Raw genomic sequence first — 19,259 nt, 5'->3', positions numbered from 1 at the left:
ACCGAACCAACTTTATACACATTTTTTTTATAGATGTATGTCTATGTTTGTATATTTATATAACGAAACCCCCTTTCAAATGAAATTTAACTTGGAACACTAATATAAGGATGAGAATAGAGATCTTGTTGAAACTAACATGGAGGCCCTGGAGTCTTACCTACTACTCAGCACTAGGCACTATTACTACTCTAATCCCATCTCCCTCCATAAGCACTTCCATGGAGCCCCAAGGCTCTGCAGAATACCTATAGATTAAAAACTACATTCAATCTACTGATCTTATCTTGGAGGTTAAGAAAGAAGTTAATTCCATAAAGCACAAAATACTTATTATGATTATAGTCACTAAAAATTTCAGGTTCCAAGAAAATATTTAGGGAGGTCTCTCTGTTCTTCAGCATCTCTAAGATCTTCTGCAAAGGCAAGAGCGTGGAACTCCTGTCATAAGCTTGCAGTGCTATAGCAATGGAGAAATGAACATGAGGAATTTCTATTTCCTATGTTGGCTTACAACTGATTCCAAGTAAGAAAAAGGGAAAGCAAAAACAACAGTAGAAAAGATAAGCACCAGGATTTAGATCATCATGGCGGATAGGAGGCAGGATTAGATTGCAGCTCCAACTCGGATGGACAGAGCAGCATGTTGGGGCTTGCACCATGAATTTTAGCTCCAGAACAACTGCAAGAAAAAACCAGGAATCCCAAGAGGACCCACCGACCCTCTGAAGGAAGTAGACTGCTCCTGCAGGACCTGGGAGACACCCCGAATACTGTGTGGTATTCATGGCTGAGAGACCCATAAACGATTCACATCACAGGACTCTGTGCAGACAAACCCTGAATACCACCCCGGAGCCAGATAGATTTGCTGGATGGCTAGACCCAGAAGAGAGATAACAATCACTGCAGCTCGGCTCATAGGAAGCCACATCCATAGGAAAAGGGGGAGAGTATCACATCAAGGGAACATCCTGTGGGACAAAAGAATCTGAACAACAGCCTTCAGCCCTAGACCTTGCCTCTCTGACAGAGCCTACCCAATTAAGAAGGAACCAGAAAACCAACTCTGGTAATATGACAAAACAAGGCTCTTTAACACCTCCAAAAAAAAAAATCAGACTGGCTCACCAGCAATGGATCCAAACCAATAAGAAATCCCTGATTTACCTGAAAAAGAATTCAGCGAGGCACCAGAGAAAAGCGAAGCCCAATGCAAGGAAATCCAAAAAACAATATGAGAAGCGAAGGGAGAAACATTCAAGGAAATAGAGAGCATAAAGAAAAACAATCAAAACTTCAGGAAACACTGGACACACTTACAAAAATGCAAAATGTTCTGGAAAGTCTCAGCAATAGAATTGAACAAATAGAAGAAACAAATTCAGAGCTTGAAGACAAGGTCTTCAAATTAACCCAATCCAACAAACACAAAGAAAAAAGAATAAGAAATTATGAACCAAGCCTCCAAGAAGTCTGGGATTATGTTAAACATCCAAACCTAAGAATAATCGGTATTCTTGAGGAAGAAGAGAAATCTGAAAGTTTGGAAAACATATTTGGGTGAATAATTGAGGAAAACTTCCCCGGCCTTGCTAGAGACCTAGGCATCTAAATACAAGAAGCATAAAGAGCATCTGGGAAATTCATCACAAAAAGATCATCACCTAGGCACACTGTCATCAGGTTATCTAAAGTTAAGACAAAGGAAAGAATCTTAAGAGTTGTGAGACAGAAGCACCAGGTAATCTATAAAGGAAAACCCATCAGATTAACAGCAGATTTCTTTGCAGAAACCCTACAAGCTAGAAGGGATTAGGGCCCTACCTTAAGCCTCCTCACACAAAGCAATTATCAGCCAAGAATTTTGTACCCAGTGAAACTAAACATCATATACGAAGGAAAGATACAGTCTTTCTCAGACAAACAAATGCTGAGAGAATCTGCTACTACCAAGCCACCATTACAAGAACTCCTAGGCCAGGCGCAGTGGCTCACGCCTGTAATCCTAGCCCTTTGGGAGGCTGAGGCGGGTGGATCATGTGAGGTCAGGAGTTTGAGACCAGCCTGGCCAACATGGCGAAACCCTGTCTCTACTAAAAATACAAAAATTAGCTGGACGTGGTGGTGGGTGCCTGTAATCCCAGCTACTCAGGAGGCTGAGGCAGGAGAACTGCTTGAACCTGGAAGGGTGGAGGGTGCAGTGAGACGAGATTGTGCCACTTCACTCCAGCCTGGGCGAAAGAGTGAAACTCTGTCTCAAAAAAAAAAAAAAAAAAAAAGAAAAAAGAAAAAAAAGAAAAACTGTGAAAAGGAGCTCTAAATCTTGAAACAAATCCTGGAAACACATCAAAAACAGAATCTCTTAAAAGCATAAATCAGGAAGGACCTATAAAACAAAAATACAATTTAAAAAGCAAAAACAAAAAAAACAAGGTACACAGGCAACAAATACCACGATGAATGCAATGGTACCTCAAATCTCAACACTAACATCGAATGTAAATGGCATAAATGTTCCACTTAAAAGATACAGAATAGCAGAATGGATAAGAACTCACCAACCATCTGCTGCCTTCAGGAGACTCACCTAACACATAAGGACTCACATAAACTTCAAGTAAATGAGTGGAAAAAGGCAGTTTGTGCAAATGGACACCAAGAGCAAGCAGGGGTAGCTATTTTTATATTAGACAAAAACAAACTTTAAAGCAACAGCAGTTAAAAGAGACAAAGGACATTATATAATGATAAAAGGCCTTGTCCAACAGAAAAATATCACAATCCTAAACATTTATGCACCTAACACTGGAGTTCCCAAATTTATAAAACAATTACTAATAGACCTAAGAAATGAGATAGACAGCAACACAATAATAGTGGAGGACTTCAATACTACACTGACAGCACTAGACAGGTCATCAAGACAGAAAGTCAACAAAGAAAAAATGGATTTAAACTATGCCTTGGAACAGATGAACTTAACAGATATATACAGGGCATTTCATCCAACAACCGCAGATTACACATTCTATTCAACAGCACATGGAACTTTCTCCAAGATAGACCATGTGATAAGCCAGAAAACAAGCCTCAATAAATTTAAGAAAATTGAAATCATATCAAGCACTCTCTCAGGCCACAGTAGAATAAACTGGAAATCAACTCCAAAAGGAACCTTCAAAACCATGCCAATAAATGGAAATTAAATAACCTGCTCCTGAATGATCATTGGATCAAAAATGAAATCAAGATGGAAATTTAAAAATTCTTCAAAATGAATGGCAATAATGACACAACCTATCAAAACCTCTGGGATACAGCAAAGGTAGTGCTAAAAGGAAAGGTCATAATCCTAAATGCCTACATCAAAAAGACTGAAAGAACACAAACTGACATTCTAAGGTCACACCTCAAGGAACTACAGAAACAAGAACAAACCAAACCGAAACCCAGCAGAAGAAAGGAAATAACCAAGATCAAAGCAGAACTAAATGAAATTGAAACAAAAACAAATACAAAAGATACATGAAACCAAAAGCTGGCTCTTTGAAAAGATAAATAAAATTGATAGACCGTTAGCAAGATTAACCAAGAAGAGAGAAAATCCAAATAACCTCATTAAGAAACAAAATGGGACATATTACAACTGACACCACTGAGATACAAAAGATCATTCAAGACTACCATAAACACCTTTACACAAGCTAGAAAACCTAGAAGAGATGGATAAATTCCTGGAAAAAATACAACCCTCCTAGCTTAAATCAGGAAGAATTAGATACCCTGAACAGACCAATAATAAGCAGAAAGATTGAAATGGGAATTAAAAAATTACCAACAAAAGGCCGGGCGTGGTGCCTCACACCTGTAATCCCAGTGCTTTCGGAGGCTGAGGTGGGCGGATCACGAGGTCAGGAGATCGAGACCATTCTGGCTAACACCGTGAAACCCTGTCTCTATTAAAAATACAAAAGATTAGCTGGGCATGGTGGTGGGCACCAGTAGTCCCAGCTACTCAGGAGGCTGAGGCAGGAGAATGGCGTGAACCCGGGAGGCGGAGCTTGCAGTGAGCCGAGATCGCGCCACTGCACTCCGGCCTGGGCGACAGAGTGAGACTCTGTCTCAAAAAAAACCAACGACAAAAAGTCCGGGACCAGATGGATTCACAGCAGAATTCTATCAGACATTCAAAGAAGAATTGGTACCAATCCTTTTGACGCCATTCCATGAGATAAAGAGGGAACCCTCCCTAATTCATTCTATGAAGGTGGCATCACCCTAATACCCAAATCAGGAAAGGACATAAGCAAAAAAGAAAACTACTACCCGACATCGTTGATGAACATAGACACTAAAATCCTTAACAAAATACTAGCTAACTGAATCCAACAACATATCAAAAAGATAATCCACCGTGATTAAGTGGGTTTCATACCAGGGATGTAGGGACAGTTTAACATACATAAGTGAATAAATGTGATATACCACATAAACAGAATTTTAAAAACAAAAATGATCATCTCAATAGATGCAGAAAAAACATTCAACAAAATCCAGCATCCATTTGTGATTAAAACTCTCAGCAAAAGTGGCATACAAGGGACATACCTCAATGTAATAAAAGCCATCTATGACAAACCCACAGCCAACATAATAAACTAAAGAGCTTTTGCATGGCCAAAGAACAGTCAGCAGAGTAAACAGACAACCCACAGAGTGGGAGAAAATCTTCACAATCTATACATCTGACAAAGGACTAATATCCAGAATCTACAATGAACTCAAACAAATCAGTAAGAAAAAAAACAAGCAATCCCATCAAACAGTAGGCTAAGGACATGAATAGACAATTCTCAAATGGCCAATCAAACACATGAAAAAATGCTCAACATCACTAATGACCAGGGAAATACAAATCAAAATCACAATGCAATACCACCTTCTTCCTGCAAGAATGGCCATAATCAAAAAATCAAAAACCAGTAGATGTTGGTGTGGATGCAGCAATCAGAGAACACGTCTACATTGCTGGTAGAAATGTAAACTAGTACAGCCACTATGGAAAACAGTGTGGAGATTCCTTAAAGAACTAAAAGTAGAACTACCATTTGATCCAGCAATCCCACTACTGGGTATCTATCCAGAGGAAAATAAGTCATTATATGCAAAAGATACTTGCACACTCATGTTTATAGCAGCCCAGTTCACAACTACAAAATCATGGAACCAACCCAAATGTCCATCAATCAATGAGTGGATAAAGAAACTGTGGTATATATACATGATGAACTACTACTCAGCCATAAAAAGGAATGAATTAATGGCATTTGCAGTGACCTGGATGAGACTGGAGACTATTATTCTAAGTGAAGAAACTCAGGAATGGAAAACCAAACACCATATGTTCTCACTGATATGTGGGAGCTAAGCTATGAGGACGCAAGGGCATAAGAATGATACAATGGACTTTGGCGACTTGGGGGGAAGGGTGGGAGGGGGTGAGAGATAAAAGACTACAAATAGGGTGCAGTGTATACTGCTTGGGTGATGGGTGCACCAAAATCTCACAAAGCACCACTGAAGAACTTACTCATGTAGCCAAATACCACCTGTACCACAATAACCTATGGGAAAAAAAAAGATAAACACCAGAAATTATGGAAATAGTTTTAAAAAATTTTTGTGTCAATGTACTATATGCAGAAAACAGGTTATATTTCCATGGACTATGTTTCCACAGGCAAGGACTATGTGCCATGGGTTTTATATTCCAAAAGAGTCCAGTCACAAGTCCTTTCTTAGAGCATTTTAAGCTCTAAGAAAGAGAGGGGAAGATGTCATTCTGAATACAAATTTCACTGCTAATTTGGAAGTAATATGGTGACTATGAAGGTAGACAGAATTCAGATTGTTTAGGCTTGAATATGTTTCTGCCCCTAACTAGCTGGCTGTGTGATGATTTGCGGTAAGTTACTTAACTTTCCCAAGCTTTAGTTGTCTCCTTTAAAGGTTGGCATTAACAATAGCATTCACTTCACAGGGCTATTGTATTAAAAGATATAATGCCCACAAAGTTCCTAGCACACTGCCTACTGTACAGCAAACACTTACTAATGTTATCTATTGGTATTACCAGTCCAAATAAGTAACAATGGCATTATTGTTCAATCTAAATTTTTGTCGCAGATTATCTTTAAAATAAATGACTGGAAAGAAAGAGTTTTAAAAATATTTTATATCTATATATTACTGATAATGTGTCAAACGATGTTCTAGGCATGTTATGTATATTAACCTATTTGATCCTTACAAGAACCTTATTAGGCAGATATTGCTTTCCCCATTTTGAGGCTCAGATAATTAAAGTGACTTGCCCAAGGCCACACAGCTATAATGGCAGGGTTGTGATTTGAATCCAGGCAGTTAGCTCCAGAGAATTATGCTTTTAATCATGACAACATACTGCAATAAGGTAAAGTATACTTATAATAGATTATAATAATAATAGCTACCACTTTGGAAATTCTAATATATGTTATGTATTCTACTAGAACATTTCTGTGCATTATCTCTAACTTTACAATTATCCCATATTGTGGGTACCATGATCCCACCTTACAAATGAGTAATTAGACTCTCAGAAGTTAACTATCTTGCCCTAGGTCACATAGTTAATGAGAGCCAGAGCCTACATGAAACTCTGTTGTGTTCTCTGAAGCTTGAAATTGTTCCATTACAGTAAGTCCTCATTTAATGTTAGTGATAGGTTCTTGGATACTGTGACTTTAAGCAAAACTGCTTATAGCAGGTTCTCAAACAACATCATTATAATGTTGATAAGAAAAAAATTTGTTTCATTATACATCATTTTGCTTAAAGTTGGCAGTGTCTAAGAATCCGACAACATTAAGTAAGGATTGTATACCACACTGCTTCTAAGTATAGATTTTGATGAAAGGCAAATAGCCCATGGGTTTTAGTTGTTTCAAATGACAGGCAGGAACCTGAAAATGGGTGAACCTAAGACAATCTATACACTATCATGATATCACTTATTCATTCACTTAATGAACATTTGTTGAACATTTTCTATGAACTAAGCCCTAGGATGGATGCCAAGGATTTAATGATGAATAACACAAACAGGGTCTTTCTCTTAGAGCTTACAAATGAGTACTTGAGAGAGTGGCTTAATAAAGGAACAGTGTGATAACTACTTCAAGGATTACTTAGAGTCTAGATATGAGTTAGAACTGCCAATCCCTTTCTGCCTCCCCATTCAATGCTAACTAGACAAAAAGACTAGTTAAGAATACTGCTGGCACACTACTCTTTCTTACATAGTTCTAGCTACTTACTAGGTATTCTTGTCCTCTCTTCCATGCAGAGAGACAGTGTTCTGGAGAAACTTCAAACCTAACCTCTCGTTTCTACTCTATAAAGATCAGAGGAAGACCTTAGGCTCTCAGGTATAGTTGGCTTGCATCTGAGCACCATGATAAAGAATTATATGCCAAACAACTTTCTAGTTGCTAAAGGATAGAAATTACTATAACATAGTCCCTGGTCTCAAGGAATTTATTTATTTATATTAAAAACTATTCTATGGATCATGCAAAAATAAACAAACAATAAACATAAGTCTCCTATATTATTCCCAGGGATATCCCAGAAATGGGCTAAGTTTTGTACCCAGTATTGGAACTTACTCTCTGAGAAGTTATTTTTCTTCAGTGAGGCAAGTATTTAGCAAAGGACTTGACAGTAACTTAAAACTTTTCTCTAATAATAGAGGATTAGCAGTGAAATCTGTTCTGAGATTTACAGAAGAACCAACCCCTGAGAGAATCTAATGTCCTCGTTTGGTAAATCTGGTCCTTGCCCTTGAGCCATAGGAAATCTACAGTGTGCATTTGTATTTCCTCTCTCACACTTGCAGACTACTTTTACCTTTTGGAGACCAGGATTATCCTAGAGAAGCACTTCTGACATGATGGATATATAAAACTTGAATTCTGGAGAGCAAGTACTGAGGCTAGAAGAAATTTTCGTCTTCTATTCATGTGTTCACACCGTGGCCTGCAAAACAAAATAGCCATTGGGATGATTGGCAAATCTTTCATTGCAGTGCATATTCTTTAGGAAAACCACTTAACCTCTACTGCAAAGCTAATAGATGTCATTTGTTTCACTTTCAAAGTGAAGGTAGTATCAATGTATTGGAAAATTCTTTTTCTCTTTAAAATATTAATAGGAAGAAAATCACATTTAAAACACAGTAGTTTAAGAAAATTCTTGTATCCTGTTTCTTAATAAATGCTCTATCCCAGTAATTCAGGAAAGATGTCATTTAGCGTCTTCACACCTTTACAAGAAGATACACAACTTGTGTCTGCCATCAATACAAAGGAAACTACAGGTTGAGCATCTTGAATCTGAAAGTCCAAAACCCAAAATCTGAAATGTTTTGAGTGCCATCATGATGGCACAAATCAAAATTCCACACATAAGTACTTAACACAAACTTTGTTTCATGCACTAAATTATTAAAAATATTGTGGCCAGGCGTGGTGGCTCATGCCTATAATCCCAGCACTTTGGGAGGCCGAGGGAGGCGGATCACCTGAGGTCAGGAGTTCGAGACCAGCCTGGCCAACATGGTGAAACCCCATCTCTACTAAATACAAAAAGTAGCCGGGCATGGTGGTGGGTGCCTGTAATCCCAGCTACTCAGGAGGCTGCGGCAGGAAAACTGCTTGAACCCAGGAGGCGGAGGTTGCAGTGAGCCGAGATTGCACCATGGCACTCCAGCCTGGGCAACAAGAGCAAAACTCCATCTAAAAAAAAAAAAAAAAAAGTATTGTATAAAATTACCTTCAGGCTATGTGTATAAGATGTATATAAAACATAAACAAATTTTATGTTTAGACTTGGGTCCCATTCCTGTATCTCATTAATTATATGCAAATATTCAAAAATCCAAAATTCACAAGACTTCTGGACCCAAACATTTCAGATAAGGTATATTCAATGTGTACATGAACTTACATGAATCTTTTAAAGAATCTAAATTGGTGGAAATGGTTCTTTTTTAGCTGAAATATCACTTTATTAGATTTCAGTGTGCTCATTTGATACATCTTGAAGAGAAAAAAAAGACTTCAGATTTTGTAAACAGAAAAAGCAAAATGTTACATGTCAAATGATAGCTCAAAGTGTTTTAATATCCTTGTATAAAACACATCAGGAAGGCCAAGTGTGGTGGTTCATGTCTGTAATCTCAGCACTTTGGGAGACTGAGGTGGGGGGATCGCTTGAGCCCAGGAGTTCAAGACCAGCCTGGGAAACATAGGGAGACACTGTCTCTACAAAAAATATAAGAGAATTAGCTGAGTGTGGTGGCACGTACCTGTAATACTAGCTGCTTGGGAGGCTAAGGCAGGAGGATCAAGGCCATAGTGAGCTATGATGATGCCATGGCACTCCAGCCTGGGTGACAGAGCAAGACCCTATCTCCAAATAAACAAACAAAATCAGAGAAGTAAAATAATAAAATACAGACACACCTCATTTTATTATGCTTCACTTTATTATGCTTCACAGATATTGCATTTTTTTTTTACAAATTGAAGGATTATAGCAACCCTGTCTCAAACAAGTCCACTTTTTCAGCGGCGTGTGCTCACCTTCCATCTCACATTTTGGTAATTCTCACAATATTTCAAAAGTTTTCATTTTTATTATATCTGATGGTGACTTGTGATCAGTGATGTTTGATGTTACTATTGTAATTGTTTTGGGGTGCCACAAACTGTACCTATATAAGATGAATTTAATCTATAAATGTGTGTCTGACTGCCCCACCATCTCTCTCCCTCTTGTTGGGTCTCCCTATTCTGAGACACAACAATATTGAAATTAGGCCACTTATTAACCCTACAATGACTTCTAAGTGTTCAGGTGAAAGGAAGGGTCACATGTCTCTCACTTTAAAACAAAAGACAGAAACAAAAATTAAGGTTAGTGAGGAAAGCATGTTGATAGCCGAGACAGACCAAAAGTTAGGTTTCTTGTGCTAAATAGCCAACTTGCGAATGTAAAGGAAATGTTATTGAAGGAAATTAAAAGTGCTGCTCCAGTGAACACATAAGTAAGAATGTAAAACAGCCTTTTTGTATGGAGAAAATTTTAGTGGTCTAGATAGAAAATCAAACGAGCCACAACATTCCCTTAAATCGAAGCCTAATCCAGAGTAATACCCTAATGCTCTTCAATTCTATGAAGGCTGAGAGAGTTGAGGAAGCTGCAGAAAAAAATGCTTGAAGCTAGCAGAGGCTGGTTCTTGAAGTTTAGGAAAAGAAGCCACCTCCAAAACATAAAACATAACTTGCTGCAAGGTAAAGCAGCAAGCGCTGCAGAAAGTTATCCAAAAGATCTAGTTAAGATAACTAGATCTTAACTAGTTGATGACGGTAGCTACACTAAACAACAGATTTTAAATGTAGACACAACAGCCTTATATGGGAGGAAAATGACATCTAGGACTTTCATAGCTAGAGAAGTCAGTGCCTGGCTTCAAGGCTTCAAAGAACAGGCTAACTCTCTTGTTAGGGGCGAATGCAGCTGGTGTCTTGATATTGACACCAGTGCTCATTTGCCATTCCAAAAATCCTGCGGCCCTTAAGGATTATGCTGAATCTACTCTGCTTGTGCTCTAGAAATGGAAGAAGAAAGCCTGGATGACAGCACATCTGTTTATAGCATGATTTACTGAATATTTTAAGCCCACTGTTGAGACCTATTGCTCAGAAAAAAAGATTCCTTTCAAAATATTAATGCTCATTGACAACGCACCTGGTCACCCAAGAGCTCTGATGAGATGCACAAGGAGATTGATATTGTTTTCATACCTGTTAACACATGCATTCTCTACCCATGGATCAAGGAGTCACTTTGACTTTCAAGTCTTATTATTTCAGAAACACATTTCCTAAGGCCATAGCTGCCATAGATAATGCTTATTCTGATGGATCTGGGCAAAGTAAGTTGAAAATCTTCTGGAAAGGTTTCACCATGCTAGAAGCTAATAACATTCATGATTTATGGGAGGAAGTCAAAATATCAACACTAATTGGAGTTTGGAAGAAGCTGATTCCAGTCCTCATGGATGACTTTGAGGGGTTCAAGCCTTCAGTGGAGGAAGTGACTGCAGATGTGGTGGAATAGCAAGAGATCTAGAATTAAAAAGTGGAGCCTGAAGATGTGACTCAATTGCTGCAATCTCATGATAAGGCATGAACTTATGACGAGTTGCTTTTTATGGATAAACAAAGAGAATAGTTTCTTGATATGGAATCAACTCTTGGTGAGGATGCTGTGAACATTGTTGAAACGACAACAAAGAATTTAGAATATTCCATAAGCTTAGTTGATAAGCAGTGGCAGGGTTTGAGAAGATTGACTCCAATTCTGAAAGAAGTTCTACTGTGAGTAAAACGCTATCAAACGGCATTACATGGTATAGAAACATCTTTTGTGAAAGGAATAATCAATGCAGCAAACTTCAATGTTGTCTTATTTTAAGAAATTGCCACTGCAACCCCAACCTTCAGCAACCACCACCCCGAGCAGTCAGCAACCATCAACACTGAGGCAAGACCCTCCACCACAAAAAATTATGACTCATTGAAGGCTCAGATGATCATTAACATTTTTTAATAATAAAGTGTTTTTTAATTAAGATATGTATTTTTTAGACATAATGCTATTGCATACTTAGACTACAGTATAGTGTAAACATTTTATTAATATATGCACTGGGAAACCAAAAAATTTGTGTGACTCGCTTTACTACAATATTTGCTTTATTGCAGTGGTCAGAAACACAACCCACAATATCTCCGAGGTATGCCTGTAGCAATGTTCTCTTCTTTATACTTTCTTTTTAAAAATTCAGCCTGGGCAACATGGTGAGACCTCATCTCTCCAAAAAACAAAAAAAAGTTAGTCAGGCATGGTAGTGTGAGCTTGTGGTCCCAGCTACTTGGGAGGCTGAGGTGGGAGGATCACTTGAGCCCAGGAGGTAAAGACTGCAGTGAGCTGTATTCATGGCACTGCACTCCAGCCTGGGTGAAAGAGTGAGACTTTTTCTCAAAAAAAAAAAAAAAAGAGAGAGAGAGAAAATTAGAAGCTTGATCCATGGCAGGGTGTGGTAGCTCACGCCTATAATCCCAGCACTTTGGGAGGCCGAGGTAGGCACATCACCTGAGGTCAAGAGTTTGAGATCAGTGTCACCAAAATGGTGAAACCCCATCTCTACCAAAAATATAAAAACTTAGCCTGGTGTGGTGGTGTGTACCTGTAATCCCAGCTACTCAGGAGGCTGAGGCAGAACTGCTTGAACCTGGGAGGCGGAGGTTGCAGTGAGCCGACATCGTGCCACTGCACTCCAGCCTGGGCCACAGAGTGAGGCTCTGTCTCAAAAAAACCAAAAAAACAAAACAAAAAACTGTTGGTTTGTTTACTAATTTTTTAAATGGATTAGCTTATTTATAACATAAAATACATGCCTTACAACAAAGGTCTTTGTAACCATTTGAGATAAAGCTGTATTAAGAAACTTTCATTTTTAAGCACATGGTAAAAACTTTCAATTTCTGAAATGGGTGATGCTGTTTTTGACACTGGCATCAGCAAACTCTTGACAAAGTGGAGGTCACTGGTTTTAAAATAATAAAATCTTTTTGGCATAGTACTCCGTAAAGATGATCACAAACACAGAAATGTGGTGACTATGGAAGGGAGATGTTAAAGTGATACTAATTCTGATAGTCAATCAAAATAACATTTCTATAAAAATAAAATCTTGCCACTTAAGGTAATAAGGTGGAAATTTACAGATGAAAAATTACATAAATCACTGATCTGTGTTATTAAAGGGAGCACAGAAAAGAGAACGCTAATCCTAATTTTTTGCTATCCTTGTTGGGACTCTTATGTATACATTAGTAAGGTTCTGCCAAAGCCGATAATCTATTCCTAGATTTGGTTGTCACCTTAGGCTACATGGCAATCTCAAAGGACATGGTAGGGTAGGTAATACAAGATACAAGGGAAAGGCAGAAAGAAGGGTCAAAGAAAATTGCCATTATGAGTGCTAAAACCTCAAATTCCTTGCCATTACAACTGTCAAAAGACAAAATTACAACAGTTTTGTGAAAGATGTTAACTGGCTTTATTTATGATTCTGTCAGATGTGTTTGAACAAAAAAGCAACTCCATCTTGTCAAGAGGCTGGGTAAAATGAAGCTGAGACATACGGGGCTGAATTCCCAGACGGTTAAGGCATTCTAAGTCATAGGATAAGATATGAGGTCGGCACAAAATACAGGTTATAAAGACCTTGCCGATAAAACAGGTTGCAGTAAAGAAGCCAGCTAAAACCCACCAAAACTAAGATGGCGATGAGAGTGACCTCTGGTTGTCCTCACTGCTACACTGCCACCAGCGCCATGATAGTTTACAAACGCCATGACAACGTCAGGAAGTTACCCTATGTGGTCTAAAAGGGGGAGGCACAAATAATCCACCCCTTGTTTAGCATATCATCAAGAAATAACCATAAAAATGGGCAGTCAGCAACCCTCGGGGCTGTTCTATGTTTTTTATTCCTTTACTTTCCTAATAAACTTGCTCTCACTTTATGGACTCACCCTGAATTCTTTCTTGTGCGAGATCGAAGAAGCCTCTCTGGGGGGGTCTGAATTGGGACCTCTTTCCTGTAACAATTCTAGAATCGGGAAATACTTTATTCCATAAAATAGAGTAAGTGACCCAAGGGGCTGAGCAGAGAAGTTCGGTTTTATAGACAGAGAAGGGCTGAAGAAAGTAGAAACAAAGAACAAAAAGCAGCTTGGTCATTTCAAAGTTACTTTCCTCCTAAAGTGGGAACAGAGGAACAGAAAAATACAGGAATAACTGGTTAACATAAGGCTACTTTTTGTTGTAAGCATCAAAGGCAGAGCGAACTTCGTTGTTATGACAATTGAAACTGGCATGTGTGGGAAATTTGGTTATTTCTCTCTCCTGAGTTCTAGGAAAGTCAGATAACAATGTAGTTTTGATTTGGTGAGGTGGAACTTTAAGTATAAATGACTCTATTTTGATTTTTAGTCTGGTCCACCGGGGCCTAGGGCAGGAGCTCAGTCCAAAACAAAGGCCTCCTATAACTTTTAGTTAACATAACAAATGATGTAATGTCAACAAAGGCACTGTCCTCCACATTCTAAAATCCAATTTAGTGTAGGGTTTAGTATGGAGGTACATCTACCTGTGAGTTAGGGGAGCTAAAAGAGCATAAAGCTCACTCCTGAACATGCTGTCTCTTACCTGCTTAAAATCCTGCTATTTAGAATGAAGCCTCAATATCTCACAATGGTCTGTGCAGCCCTGGGTCATGTAGATCTTGCCAATCCCTGACCTCACTTTATACCACTCTCCTCCTCAATCACTGTATTTCAAGCCATGCTGGCCTTCTTTCTGCTCCTCAAGCACACCAAACAATTTCCCTTCTCAGGCTTTTGTGCTAGGATATTCTTCCCTTAGGTCTTGGAATAGTCGGTTCTTTATCGTCCTTCAATCTGTAACTCTAATGTTATCCCTTCAGAGCCCCACTTTAGCTCAAGTAGAATCCTCTTTCCTCTTAGTTTCTATGGCATCACCTGTTTTATCCTTCATGGTACTAATCATGCTGGATAGTCATCCTATATATATCTTTGCTTACTTATTTTTGTTCGTCTACCCATCACTAGCCTAAGTTTAATAAAGACGGGGACCCAGTCCACCCTGTTCTCTACTGTAACCGCAGTGCTTAGAACAGTGTTCAGCACACAGTAAGTTCACAATAAATATTTATTGAATGGGGCCAGGTGTGGTAGATCAGGCCTATAATCCCAGCACGTTGGGAGGCCAAGGTGGGAGGATTGCTTAAGCCCACCAGTTTGAGACCAGCATGGACAACACAGCAAGAACTCATCTCTACAAATAATAAAAAATATTAGCTGGGCATTGTGGTGCATGCTTGTAGTTCCAGCTACTCAGGAGGCTGAGGTGGGAAGGTCACTTGAGCCTGGGAGATTGAGGCTGCAGTGCGCAGTATTGTGCCACTGCAGTCCAGCCAGGGCAACAGAGACTAGTCTCAAAACAAAATTTATTGCATGAATGAAGAACTATAAGCAGAATTTTGCAATTCAAGAAAATTTTTATAACAGAGCAGGCATACGCCATATGATGCCAGAATTTTCTTCCTATTTCATTTGAAGTTCCCCTAAAAAGTCTTTCTTTATTAACAAAGAGAATGGCTTTTCTTTTTTTCTACACCATATACTATTGTACCTCTGTAGTCCTACCATTTGTTTTGTCTATTGTAGTGTATTGTCTATTTGGTTTTATTCTCCCTAATGCCTATTCTCTTAACTTTCTTTTTGCTCTTTATGTGCTAGTAATTTATGCCAAGGGAAACAATCTGAGTTGTGTTCCTTGCTTCCCCACCCCCACAGTATGTTTCACATTTCTATGCCTTTGCTTTTTTCCATTCTTCTCTCTAAAATGCTCTTTCATTCTCTTGGTAATGCTTATTCTTCTTTAAGATCCTTCTTAGAAGTCTTCTTTTCTAGGACGTTTTCCCAGAAGTTAAATTACTCTTTAATTCATCACATGCCACATTATATTAAATTTATCTGTTCAATATGGCTTGTTTTTCCTGGACCCAGAGTAAGATCGTAGAAGGACTATCTGTTTATATCTTCAGTGCCAAGCTCAGAAATTGTCAATCTGAACTTCAGATGTTAATCTTCTTCATGATTTGCAGTTCCTCTTCCCAAGCCACAATTTTGTCACATAGCGTTAAATATAAAACACAATTTTACCAAATCATAAAATTATCTTATATTTGTATACGAAGTACACAGCCTAGTTTCATATATAGTACCTTATTTCATACTTATTTTAATCATTACTTACATCTTATCCTCACTTCTAATTTTTTTACTTCTGTTCATATTGTGAGCAGAGGCTATTTTCTTTAGGGCTCTAAAACAGAATTTTATATTGTACCACAACAATATGGGCATTCATCAAATCATGTTCTTTACACAATTGTTATTCAAACTTTAGGAAATGTAATAAACTTGTGACATGACTCGTACACTGGGCTAAGTGAAAATAAGATACTGTCTGTCCTAAAAAAAATTGCTAATTGGGCAGACAACTCACTAATAAATGAAAAACTTAAATAAGCAGGAAATTTTGGATTCATTTCTAAATTGTGTCAGCACTTATTACTATACTTTTAAAGGAAGGTTGGTTACATTGTCTTTATTTAAGGGTTTATTGCCCTCTAGTGGATCAAATAAGTAAGTCTAAAAATCTATAAAAACAGCAAATTTGAGAACTGTAATGAAAGGGATCATTAGTATTTTTACTATTTGTATTTCACCTGGTGAACCCCAGAAAATGGCAAAAAGGCTTCCCATTTATTGTCTGTTGGACAATAATAGAATAAGATCGTTTCAGACAGTTACTGTTAATTAATTTCCTTTGGTGTTTTCATAATATTTCCTTCATACTTGCCACCTAGTTTATTTTTGTATTTATTTATTTATTTACCTAGGCTCTGGGGGTGTTTTTATAGTTTGTTTATTTCTCTGTCTCTCTCTACTGCTTGACTTGCAGTATAGTGGATGCATGTCTGATGAATAATTGAATGAAACATCAGGAATAAGTAAATACTAAAATTAGGAAGACATGATGATACACTTGGGAACAATTTCATATGTGGTATCTTTTGCAGTTTATCTTTCTTTTCACATTTATTGGGAAGGATGATGATATAATATTACATTTCTTTCAGTTCCATCACAGCAAACCATATCCCAATTTAATACGCGAACATATTTATTTATTCATCAGTTGTTAATTGTGTAGCTGCTAAATGCTAGGTGGGGACAGTGTGATTGATGGACAAACAGACAAGATCCCTACCTAGTCACCAGACTTACAGTCTAGTGTAAGAGACAGACATTAAAATAATCACACAAAAAATTTAACTGCAATTCTGGCAAATTCTATTTTGGAAATGCATAGTGCCATGAGAAAATATAAGAGGGGGACTAATTTAGTTTTTGATGGGAGGAATGGGGACAGAGAAGAGGATAGTTAGGAAAATATATAATCTTATTTTTAAAAAGTATTTTCTCAGGGTGGTAGTGTTAAGGGCGATTTTTATTTTCTTTATATATTTAAGATATTTTCTAAGTGTATCGCTTTTATAATTAGAAAAAATCAATAAATACAATCTAAGTGTATTGCTTTTATAATTAGAAAAAAATCAATAAATACAATAAAAATGCTGGATAGGGACATTAGCAATAATATACAAAGAATGTCTTGCTTTCTTTCAATCTCTCACACATAAAAGTAGAAATGAGGGTAGAAAGAGGGACAAAAGTGTAAGTGTTGGGGCAGAACTAATTAAGGCCTCAGTTGGCCTTTGTTTTTTCAAAGGGCACATACCAGGGATTACCTAGGTCAATGTCCAGGAGTGAAGGCTCTGATAAACTTATGCTTATTAAAATATGTGGGGTCCATGTGGACACACTATAGTACTTATCTAATTTACCATGGAATATTCTGGAATACTTGCTTTCTCTACTTTTAGACAAGCCATATGGGGAGCTGAACTGTAATCCAAAGATGTTCTACTAATTTACCATGAAAAATTACCATCACAGGGAAGGGACATATCAGAAGCCCATATTTGTATATTTAGTATAACTACATATTATACTAAAATTATAAACAGAAAGTTGCTTGAAGAAGAGCTGTGTGGTGAATCAACTACTTAATGGAATCAAGCTAATGCCTGATGCATTTTTCATTCTAGAGATGGTTTTGTCAGTGGTACCAGATATATAAACTCATTGATTACAACCTCTGCATCCCATTTTCATACTAGACAAGTATTTCTCAAACTATCATACATCAAAATCACCCAGAAGTCTTGATAAAACAGATTGCTGGGCTCCAACTCCAGAGTTTGATTCAGTAAGTCTGGGATAAGGGCCTGAGAATCTGCATTTTAAGTTCCCAGGTAATGGCCAAATTGCCCACACTTGAAAACCAGTAGCCTAGTCATTGAGACTATCTCATGGTGTATAACACTTGTGATAAACATGGTTATAGTTAAATCCCCCAAGGCCTGACAGCATCTTAGTCTGGTTTGGATGATTTTGCAATTCTTTGCTCTAATCCATTATTTGGTGACCTTTCAGCTAAACTACCTCATAATCAAGTTCTCAGAAGGCATCTTAATCATTTATGAAAAACTGTGCCCATACATGCACATACCAACACATCTTTTTTTCTTCTTCGGGCTAGACTAGAAGATCTAGAAAAACTGGGTTAGACTAGAAAATCTAAACTAATTCTTATTCTATGTTAGATCCTAGAGAAACAGTTCAATTAAGTATTTAGTGTAAACTGGCATCTGGGGATGGAGCTGAAGAGAACATAAAAGTGTACGATGTGAATCCTATCTTAAAGTTCATAATCCAGTTTGAGTTCATTTGACTGCTTTACAGTTTGCAAAAGTGCTTTTGCATCATTATCTGATCCACTCAGAGAAGTTAATCAGGTCTGGAACTCATGCCTTCTGATGAGTAGCTTACCAGTCTTTCTAGTCCATTACTCTCTTTGCTCAAGCTTCACACTTGAAAGAAACTACGTGTATTTGTTTCAAGACTGTGCCCAAAGGATGAAATTACTCCTTAAAAAACTAGTTCCACTTCTAATGGCATAAAGAAAGGAAAGTATGACTAACTTTTCTCCCTTTCTTCGTTCCTCTCCAAACTGTTCTTGCCTTGCATAAAAATCTTTGTCACCTTGTAATTCTCCAATTTTCTGTTTCATATTTTACAGGCCAAGAGGCCTCAGCTATGGGAAGGGTGGCTGTTTTGAACTGTTTTCTTAACACTGTCTAATGGTCTCCTCCAAGGGCACATACTTATTTAATTTTTCTAAAGGCAGTCATAATTAGTCCCTAAAAAATAATTTAGTAACATTGACACGAAAATTCTAGAAAAGTAAGAGAGGCAGGCAGGAGAGTGAAAATTAAGTAAGCAAAAAAAACAAAGAGACAAAATCTTCAGTGAAAGGAGAAATACTGATGGAAAATACTTTAAAAACATGAACCAGGAAAA

General features: G+C 37.8%; 1 protein-coding gene across 7 annotated transcripts in view; it reads right to left on the bottom strand.

Moving 5' to 3' along the window:
- The window catches only part of DDIAS (DNA damage induced apoptosis suppressor), a 75,702-nt gene that overhangs the window by 54,495 nt on the left and 1,948 nt on the right, over nucleotides 1–19,259 (bottom strand). For 2 of the 7 annotated variants that reach the window (XM_024255069.3, XM_054524868.1), the window contains exons 2-3: nucleotides 9,413–9,512; nucleotides 7,954–8,082 (exon numbers count right to left, since the gene is read on the bottom strand). In XM_024255069.3, the coding sequence (XP_024110837.1) occupies nucleotides 7,954–8,066 (113 nt within the window). In that variant the 5' untranslated portion in view covers nucleotides 8,067–8,082; nucleotides 9,413–9,512. The other 5 variants (XM_009246885.2, XM_009246886.1, XM_063711317.1 and 2 more) reach the window with 4 other exon arrangements.

Source organism: Pongo abelii, chromosome 9 (genome assembly GCF_028885655.2).
Source record: "Pongo abelii isolate AG06213 chromosome 9, NHGRI_mPonAbe1-v2.0_pri, whole genome shotgun sequence".
Lineage (NCBI taxonomy): Eukaryota > Metazoa > Chordata > Mammalia > Primates > Hominidae > Pongo > Pongo abelii.
Note: the sequence above shows the minus strand (reverse complement) of the source record. Positions and strands in the feature narration are given on the sequence as shown.